This window comes from Scyliorhinus torazame, chromosome 14 (assembly GCF_047496885.1).
Source record: "Scyliorhinus torazame isolate Kashiwa2021f chromosome 14, sScyTor2.1, whole genome shotgun sequence".
In the NCBI taxonomy this organism is placed as follows: Eukaryota; Metazoa; Chordata; class Chondrichthyes; order Carcharhiniformes; family Scyliorhinidae; genus Scyliorhinus; species Scyliorhinus torazame.
This window is the reverse complement of record NC_092720.1, coordinates 120729860-120740453: the sequence shown is the minus strand read 5'-3', so window position 1 is coordinate 120740453 and position 10594 is coordinate 120729860. Positions and strand designations below refer to the sequence as shown.

Here is a 10594-nt window from a genome sequence, read left to right as displayed (position 1 = left end):
AAAGAGCACCCTACCCAAGGTCAACACCGCCACCCTATCCCCATAACCCAGTAACCTCACCCAACACTAAGGGCAATTTTGGACACTAAGGGCAATTTATCATGGCCAATCCACCTAACCTGCACATCTTTGGACTGTGGGAGGAAACCGGAGCACCCGGAGGAAACCCACGCACACACGGGGAGGATGTGCAGACTCCGCACAGACAGTGACCCAATCTGGAATTGAACCTGGGACCCTGGAGCTGTGAAGCAATTGTGCTATCCACAAGGCTACCGTGCTGCCCAAAGTTAAGAGAGAGACAAGCAGAGAAACTGGCCCCAGCAGAACCTTGGGGCTCAGAAGTACTGAGAAGGCAGCAGAAGTTTGGTGACTTCATGTTCGATGTTGGGGAAAAGGTACCCCTTTGGAGCAATAGCATTCTGCTCAGTACAGCCAAAGAGCAGTGCTGGAGTGTGGACTTGAGAAACTAGGGGACGGAATCTCGGAAGATGATATTGAAACTCTGTGAGGCAGTCTGAGTTGGAGCGACTTTTGGAGAGAATTCCAAGGCGAGATCTTTGAAGGTGAAGACTGAAATCCCTCGTGAGTGAGACAGAGTTTCAACAAGACTGGCTGACTCATAGCATTTACTAAGTCTGGGTGGGCTGCTGAGAAATCTGTGGGATCTGTTTTGGTCACATTTGTTACTTAGTGTGTAGTGTAGATTGTTAGACCACAGTCTGCCTGTTAATTCATTTACCTCAAATTAACTCTGAATGGGTGGCGCAGTGGTTAGCGCTGCTGCCTCATGGATCTGAGGATCCGGTTTTGATCCTGGCCCCGGGTCACTGTCCATGTGGATTTTGCACATTCTCCCCATGTCTGCGTGGGTCTCACCCCCACAACCTGTGCTGTGTAGTTGGATTGGTCACGCTAAATTGCCCCTTAATTGGAAAAAAAAGAATTGGGCATTTTAAATTTAAAAAACATTAACCCTGAATGTTAAAAGTATAAGACAGATATAGTAAATTGTATTATCAATCTGACCTTGTAGAGTAAAGCTTGTGTTGGAACCTGCCTGAATACTATTAGCTGGGAACTATTGGGTATCCCATAACTCTTAGCGAGTATGAACACCCCCAATGAAGAGGACGGAGAAATCATTAGTAGTTTTACCTCCATAAATCGATTCCCCGCTGGGTCACTGTCTGTGCGGAGTTTGCACGTTCTCCCCGTGTCCGCGTGGGTTTCCTCCGGGTGCTCCGGTTTCCTCCCACAGTCCAAAGACGTGCAGGTTAGGTGGATTGGCCATGCTAAATTACCCGTAGTGTCCATAAGGGTTGGGAGGGGTTATTGGGTGGAAGTGAGGGATTAATGTGGGTCGGTGCAGACTCGATGGGCCGAATGGCCTCCTTCTGCACTGTATGTTCTATGTAATCTATATAAATAGAGCTGGTACCAGCTAGAGGAGTGAAGCAGTGGTGAAGTAATACTAAAGCTGCTGTAATAAAGTTATTTCTTTTGATTCTACAAACTCGTGCTGGATTCTTTGGTGGCCCTCACAAAAGCTTGTTTGTTCAAAAAACGTGGAATCTAGTGGCTTTATTCTCTTAGCAAGTGTCTTCGATCTCAAACTTTGTCTACTTTAAACAAAACGATACCGGTTCCCTGAGTTGTACCAAAAACCTGGGAGGCTCTGTCCAGGATCATAACAAACAGGGTTCCCATACTTGTGGGGGAAAATTCTGTGCGATGGAGATTTCTTTTCTCAGGATGTGGGCATTACTAGCAACGTCAACATTTATTCACCAAACTTAGCTGTCCTTGAGAAGGCAATTATCCCCTCTAAGCTGTGCAGTTAAAGACGCTGTCCAAAACTAGAGAACACATTGATGGTAAGCCTTGAAATGCTGCAGTCCATGTGAGAGTGCGCCAAAGTTGTTAGGTAGGAGGTTTCAGGGTTTTGATCAAGTCAGAATGAAGCAATGATGATATAAGTCCCACCACTTCCTCAGGTGGCCATGGACCTGCAAATTGAAAACTGTCTGGTTTAGTCACATGGAGACCGGCGGTAGAAACTCAAGACCCCAAGTAGTTATCACCCTCAAATCGAGGGTCAGACAAGAATGATGATACGTCCCAGCCTTCTCTGTTAACTTGTGGACGAAGTGGGGAACCTCCTCCGAACTGCTTCCAATGCAAGTATTCTCTCCTTAAATAAGAAGACTAAAACAGTGTTCCAGATGTTCCAACAACGCCCTGTACAATTGCAGCAAGCCTTCCTTATTTTTATACTCTACACAATAAAGACCGACATTCCATTTGCATCCCTGTATGTACAGTATATGCACTGGTGCCCTTTATCCACCCTGATTGTTACATCCGCAAAGAACGTGAATAAATTTGCCAAACACATCAAGAACTAGCGCCGCCAGATAAATGAACATTTTTCAAAAAAAATCACAGAAATCTGAGCAATAGAAAACTGAGAAAAACATTTTACTGGAAGCTGGACTCAATCCCATTGTATTTACAGGAAATATATACATCGATTGACAATTAATATGTACAAAAAATACAGTCACAACCATATTTATATATAAATTAAGAATAAATACAACATGCAGACCTCATGCAGAGGCAGAAGATAGACAGAACCAAGAGAACCCAATCCATTGGGGTCTCTAAATAAAACAGTGTTCCAGAGAGTGAGGTAAATAACAAGGATTCTGTCACTTGGCGAGTTAAGGCAGAGGTGCAGTGAAACCTGCATTCACCTGTGTCAAGCTTAGAGTCTCAGGCCAGCTCTTTTGCTGGCTAACCAAGACACAAAAACATCAACAGTCCTGAGGAGCTACCTTTAAATAGAGCAGTGGCTTCCCTGTGGGCAGTGAACTGTGATCTCCCTTTAAATAGGACTGCAATCTTTCTTTAAATACAACCACAATCTCCCATTAAGCAGAGCCACAGACTCCTGTTAAACAAAGGTATGGACTCCTTTCAACAGAAACCCGGTCTCCCTCTGATCAGAGGAGCAGTCTGTATAAATGTCAAATGGATACTGTTTATTGAAGTATTAAAAGCTGTAAAAGCATTTTATATCCAACAGGTACTGCTAACAAGAAGCATAACTGCCCAGACCACTGCATCACAATATAACCTCTCTTAAAACAAGAGGCTGTTAATCAAACATCTCTTTCTCTCTGTTTAAGTACCGTGTTTCTGCATCATTCCATTTGTTTCTCTGTCTGTTAATGCAGTGTTGCTCTATTCAGTTATTTTTTTTTTTCATTCTGGGGCAGATTTGGATGGGCTAGAAACCTGCCAGCCCCTGCAATTCTGCCCTAACTCCAAAACATTTCCTGGCTTGGCAGATCATCTGATATGAATGGCAGCCTTTTGATTGAATTCCAGCCACAACAAAGATAAATGAAGCCAGAATGGGTGTAGAGGAGGCTGCTTCAAGGCCTACTCCTTGCTTTGGTAGATTCCAAGGCTGTTACCAATGTTTCCTTGGTCTTACTACTACCACCTTCCATGTGGCACAACCAGAAAGCTGTGGTAAGAGGGGAAGACACCAGGAAAATGGGTGATGCAGTGGGCAAGGAGGGGATAGTTAGTCATCATTGCAAAGGATGGAAACTCCACATCAGAGCAATGGAGTGGTGATGGACCAGATTTTGTGTCATTCTCTGCTACTCATTTCAGTTGGGATCATGAAAGATAATCCAGCCCACTGTGTTGCTGAATGTGTCATCACTCTCCATTATCACTTCGCCTCTCCATTAATGCACCGTGTCACTTTCCCTCTTAAAACACTGTCTCCCCAACATTGCACCATTTTTCTGCTAACACTATATTAACACTGCATTAACATAGTCTCTCTCTTGAATACCTTCTCTACTTCTCTATGACTGTGATGTTTTTGTGCTTGCTTCAATAATTTGACTTTACTCTTTACCCAAAACAGTCAAAATAGGTTCCCCGTCAATGCGAGAAATAATTTGACCCTTAACCATCCTTTAAATGGCATTTTGCTTTTTAACAAGAATGGAATCAGGCTATAAAAACCACACTATGTATAATCTGTATTGCCACACAAGAGTTACCTACCTCTTAAATAAAAGTGATGAATTTACAGTGTGGAGCTGGAATGAGAATGAAATTGATACATCTTAAACTCAAACATCCTTACCCCTTTGATGTTTTGTTTATCAATTATGGCACAGCAGCAGAGGTCACTTATGTGGCAATTCAGTAGAAAATATTCAGGAGCAGCAGAATGAATGACTCGCAAAGATTTATGAAGGTGGTGAACACATATGCACTGCTTCATTTCTGGGGCACAGATACTGTAGGCGCAGTCGATTTTAGAAAAATAAGGAAGTTGGCAGTAAGAAGGGGAATTAGAGAAACTATTCCATCCAAGTCATGGGACTGGAACTTTATGTACAAATAGAGTCAACAGAGAGATGTGTCTCCAAAGAGAGTAAAGAGATTAAGTTACTTGAGCCAGAAGGTAGATAGAGAGGATGGAATGATATGTTGGAGGTAGTAGGTGGTGTAGAGGCATATCATGAGGACATGGGCAGTGAGGGGAGGGATATGGTTAGAAATTAGAAAGGTAGCAAAGGCTGATATGCTGTGAAGGTGATAGTGAGGGGGGGAATGATAAGGCTAGATGATAAAATATGGAATGATATGTTAAGATAACAGGTCGGTGGGGGTATGTGCATCTAGACTGTCAGAACCTGCAACTCCCAAACTGTAGCAAACACAGCGAGATGACATGGATTGTGAAACATCTCATGCTACTGTGTCTCTGTTCTGATTTTTGATTGACAGAAACTGTCTGAATCTGGGATAAATATAACAAATTTCCCATCTCCTTCATTTCAGTTCCTGCTATTCTATCATCAGATGGCGAGTTACTGCAGAGAGACTGAACTCTGTCAATATAACAAATTCTCAAAAGATTCTTGATAAGATGTTTCACAATTAATTTACGTATGTTTTTATTTCATTTGCAAATTTATACTTGCTTTTGTACTTAATTTCTGAAAGCTGGCAGATGGTAGTCCTTAGCCTGAGACACATTGTCTCCTAGTGTGGAGTCTTCTAGTAGTTACCGAGGTGTGAAACTCACATTGGTAGGCCATAAGTGTGGCAGCAAAAACTACAACAGGAGAAGAATCTATTTGCCGCTGTGTGGAAATGTTATCCCAGCTGTTTCATACAAGTGGTCAAGTTTCAGTCTATGTATTATGCTGGGTTTCCTATGAAAGCTAATTTTTACTTTGATCACAACAGTATATTAATAAGAGGCAGCCCATTTTAAGACATAAGCATTAGGAAAAGACAAATTTATTTATACTATTAGACCCATTGGTTGGAATAGTCACACACGTCAACTGCCTTGCCTGGACTTAGACAGGTCGGATAGTGAGGGTTGCAAACCAAAAGACTGACTGACTGTGATGTTGATAGAGCATGTTTCTGCTGCCGAGGTTTGGTTTTTGTATATGTGAAAAATGCTTTCAATAAAAATATTAATTTTTTAAAAAAAGAGTATGTTTCTGCTGGGAGAAGTTAAGCGTGTGTATGCTTGACCTGAATATGAGTTTGGCACGAAGGCAATGTGGGCCTAAGGTAAGTGAGAGTTGGTTCTAACTGAATGGGTTTAATGGACTTGAGGATTAGAAATTTATTAATGACAGCTTCTGGACCATGGCTGGTGATGTGTGTGGTTTGCATGATCTGGGATAACCCAGATATGAAGTGTCTTGAAATAGTACATGAGTATCAATATTACAAGTCATGTTGCTTATTCAGAGGATAAAGAACGTCAGAGCTCCACTTGTATTCATATCACACCTCCAGGGTGAAGAATATGGCCCAAGGTGCTTGAAGAGGTGCATGGAAATGAAGATAAAACAATTCAAAGGAAAAAGTAATTAAGCAAGAACCAAAGCTTTATTAGAGATAGGCAAGGAAATTCCTACAGGAGATGAGGGAGAATATCTGGACAGAGATTGGGACCTGGAGGCTGAATAAATGGGGTTGGGATGCAATATACAAAAGGATGGAGTAATAGGAATGGTGAGTTTCGAAGTGGGGAAGAATGCAGAAATAGGAGTCATGGAAGGATTTAATACAAGGATCAGTATGAGTGATTTGGAGATGCCCCAGGCAATAGCACGTATTAAATGGAAAGAGTACAGTATATCAGAGGTCCTGAAATGAGTTTTCTGCCAGTTCTTTTCTTCCAAACTGAGGGATGTGCAAAACTACAGAAAGATTAGACATTAACAAAAAATTGGCAAACAAATCTTGAAGGAAATGCACTGAGACCCAAAACCTTGAAGTTAACCAGTTTTCTCATAAGTCACAATAACGTCCAGCAAGCCCTGAACTGGTAAAGGTGTGGCAACTCATAGGGCACGATGTGTGTGAATAGATGCCTCTGGAATCAAAGGCACCAGCTAACTCATTATAAAAACATTTGAGTGTGCTGTACACAACAATTCAGTCTTCATGAAGATTTTGGACACAGTTTTTGTTTGATTCTTCGTTTAGCCCAAATACTGCAGCACTACTCTCACAAATCCCAGAAACTCCAGGATTCATTCTCATTCCAGATACTCTTGGATTCACTCTCATCCCAGATGCTTTACGATCCATTCTTGTATTCCAAATATTCCTGGATTCACACCCTCATCAATCCCAGACACTTCAGGATTCACTCTCATCCCAGATACTCCTGGATTCACTCACTCACATCCCAAATATTCCTGGATTCACTCACTCTCACCCCAGATACTCCTGGGTTCACACTCTCTCTCACCCCAGATATTCCTGGATTCACGCTCTCACAAATTCCAGACACCCCAGGATTCACACTCTCAAATCCCACTCCCGGGTTCACTCACTCTCATCCCAGATAGTCCTGGACTCTCACGCATTCACAAATTCCAGACACCCCAGGATTCACACTCTCAAATCCCACACTCCCGGGTTCATTCACTCTCATCCCAGATAGTCCTGGACTCTCACGCATTCACAAATTCCAGACACTCCAGGATTCACTCTCATCCCTGATACTCCTGTATTCACTCACTCTCATCCCAGATTCTCCAGGATTCACTCTCATCCAGATACTCCTGGATTCACTCTCATCCAGATACTTCTGGATTCACTCACTCTCATCCAAGATACTCCTGGACTCACTCACTCTCATCCAAGATACTCCTGGACTCACTCACTCTCATCCAAGATACTCCTGGACTCACTCACTCTCATCCAAGATACTCCTGGAGTCACTCACTTTCATCCCAGATACTCCTGGATTCATACTCTCACAAATAGGGCAGCACGGTAGCATTGTGGATAGCACAATTGCTTCACAGCTCCAGGGTCCCAGGTTCGATTCCGGCTTGGGTCACTGTCTGTGCGGAGTCTGCACATCCTCCCCGTGTGTGCGTGGGTTTCCTCCGGGTGCTCCGGTTTCCTCCCACAGTCCAAAGATGTGCAGGTTAGGTGGATTGGCCATGATAAATTGCCCTTAGTGTTCAAAATTGCCCTTAGTGTTGGGTGGGGTTACTGGGTTATGGGGATAGGGTGGAGGTGCTGACCTTGGGTATGGTGCTCTTTCCAGGAGCCGGTGCAGACTCGATGGGCCGAATGGCCTCCTTCTTCACTGTAAATTCTATGAAACTATGAAATCCCAGACACTCCTGGATTCACTCACTCACATCCCAGATACTCCTGTATTCATTCGCTTTCATCCCAGATACTCTTTGATTCACTCGCTTTCATCCCAGATACTCCTGGATTCACTCACTTTCATCCCAGATACTCATGGATTCACTCACTTTCATCCCAGATACTCCTGGATTCACTCTCTCAAAAGTCCCAGATACTCCTGGTTTCACTCTTTCTCATCCCAGACACTCCAAGATTCACTCTCACATTCCAGGTACTCCAGGATTCATTCTCTCACATCACTCCAGGGTTCACTCACACATCCCAGATAACCCAGGATTTATTCCCAATCCCAGGCACTCCAGGATTCACTCTCACACATCCCAGACACTCCCGGATTCATTCTCATATTCCAGATACTCCAGGATTCACTCTCACTCATCCCAGACACTCCTGGGTTCACTCCCACATCCCAGACACTCTAGGGTTCACTCTCACATATCCCAGATACTCCAGGATCCATTCTCTCACATCCCAGATGATCCACATAACAGCTGTGGCTCAGCAGGTAGCACTCTGGCAGCACAGAATGAGTGTTGTACTGTTGGAGGTGCTGTCTTTTGGATGAGACGTTAAACCAGTTTGTCCTCTGAAGAGGATGTCAAAGTTCCCATGGCATTTGAAGAAGAATAGGGGAGCTCCCTTCACTATCATGGGCAACATTTATCCCTCATGCAACAGCGCTAAAAATAAACTAGTCAGTATCACAGTGGTTTAGTGGGAACATTGTACGTGTATTTGCTGAATTACAAGTGACTACACTTCAAAAGAACCTAATTGACTCTAGGAAGATAGGAACGTAGGACTTATGAGCAGGAATAGGCCAGTGAGCTCTTTGAGCCTGATCTGGTTGTTATCTCAACTCCACTTTTCTGTCTGTTCCCTCCCATAACCTGTAAGCAGCACAGTAGCTAGCACTGTTGCTTCGCAGCTCCAGGGTCCCAGGTTCTATTCCTGGCTTGGGTCACTGTCTGTGTGGAGTCTGCACGTTTTCCCTGTGTCTGCTTGGGTTTCCTCCGGGTGCTCCAGTTTCCTCCCACAAGTCCTGAAAGACGTGCTGTTAAGTGAATTGGACATTCTGAATTCTCCCTCTGTGTACTCGAACAGGCGCCGGAATGTGGCGACTAGGGGCTTTTCACAGTAACTTCATTGCAGTGTTAATGTAGCCTACCTGTGACAATAAAGATAATTATTTTAACCTTTGACTCCTTTGTCGAGGAGCATCTGTCTATATTCAATGGCCCAGCCTCCATTATTTCTGGGATAAGAATTCCACATTCTAATGATCCTTCGAGAGAAAAGGTTTCTCGTTATCTCTATCTTAAATGGTAGACATCTTATTTTAAGAGGTCTAATGGGCTTTGAGAACATAAAAGGTACTAGATAAATGCAGACCGTTCATTTTCAAACTCACAAACACACATCCTAAATACTCCAGGACTGACTCTCACACATCCCAGACACTCCGGGACTGACACACACATCCTAGAAACTGCCAAGACTGACTCACACATCCAGACTCCCCAAGACAAACTCACAAATCTCATATACTCCATGACTAATTCTCATATATCTCTGATACTTCAGGACTGTATCATGCAAGACTACTTGAGAGTGCTGCACTGTTACTGTAGAGTTACACTGGCTCTAGAAGCAGATAGAAAGCTGTGCTGTTCCAAATGCGGCACTGCCTGGGACACATGAATCAGTCTGAATACATCTGCGAGTCACCTAGGCAATGGGAAACAACGTGACAAAAACAAGGGTTTTGAGGGCAACTAATGTAGGAAGACATTGTAATAGTGCTTCCGTGTTCTTCAAGTTGGTATTTTGCAAAAGATGTGTGGGTAGATTCTGGGAGGAGAGAGAAATGTAGGGCTCCACAATTACTTCAACGGATCACAATATGAAAAGCTTCAATTAATGTCTGTGGATGGGAGTTACTATGGGTTCTGTCCCAATTACAGTTTCATTAGGTCACCTATTATATAAAAAAGAGATGCGCTGTCCCTTTTGCGAAGTGTTTCTGAGATTAAGTCACTGGTGTGCAGTACATTCCTCTGTCAAAGGATTATGATTCCTCTTCATTGGGATCACTGTTCAATGTTAGACCAATCACATTCAGCCTTACTTCTAGATGAGTTTTGGAGTAAAATCCAAAGTAACTCGATACTTGTCTGAGGTAACTTCAATTCTGATTTGACACATTTTTAACTTGAATGCAGCATCAGCTTGATTGGATCAGCCTCGTTCCCTTTTTCTATTGGGTGAGATATCTGTTCCAAGGCAATACCCTCCGATTAGCTGATGGTGAGGCTTACACATACAGACCAAGGTTAGCCTCTCTCATCTGCTACACAACGGGCTGGAGGTTTAGGTAGCTCTGTACACACAGGAGTTGAACACGTACATCACACTTCGCTGACAGGAGTATTCCGGCTCAACTCCTTGATCCCATGTAGGATTCGCTTCATGTGGCCCACTCTCGCTATCCCCAAGTCCTGTCAAACACAGGTTAGAGGACAGGTGTTTATTGCCAGTGTTAGTTTGGTAAATACTGGAACAATCTTAGTCAAAATGTAGGCTAGTGAAAGGCAGTAACCTATAAAGGAAATTGGGTTAAATAGGTAAGATAATGTTTCAGGACTACTGACTGGAACTGATTATATACCTCTTTCCTATAACACAGTTTTGTTATTCCGTTCAAATGCTTACCCCAACTTGCCCTCTTTGCCTGAAATGAAGTATGTCCTTGATCAGGGAGGGGAAGGGGAGAAATTAAATTAAAGAGTAGCAGTCCCTTCATTCTTGGTGCTGCACAAGTTAACACTAGTCATGGTCAAAATATTTT

General features: G+C 43.3%; 1 protein-coding gene across 4 annotated transcripts in view; it reads right to left on the bottom strand.

Moving 5' to 3' along the window:
* Nucleotides 1-2458: 2458 nt before the first annotated feature.
* The window catches only part of LOC140389979 (diacylglycerol kinase delta), a 225184-nt gene continuing 217048 nt past the window's right edge, over nucleotides 2459-10594 (bottom strand). For all 4 annotated transcript variants that reach the window (XM_072474713.1, XM_072474715.1, XM_072474714.1 and 1 more), the window contains one exon: nucleotides 2459-10244. In XM_072474713.1, the coding sequence (XP_072330814.1) occupies nucleotides 10155-10244 (90 nt within the window). In that variant the 3' untranslated portion in view covers nucleotides 2459-10154. The remainder of the gene's footprint in view (nucleotides 10245-10594) is intronic.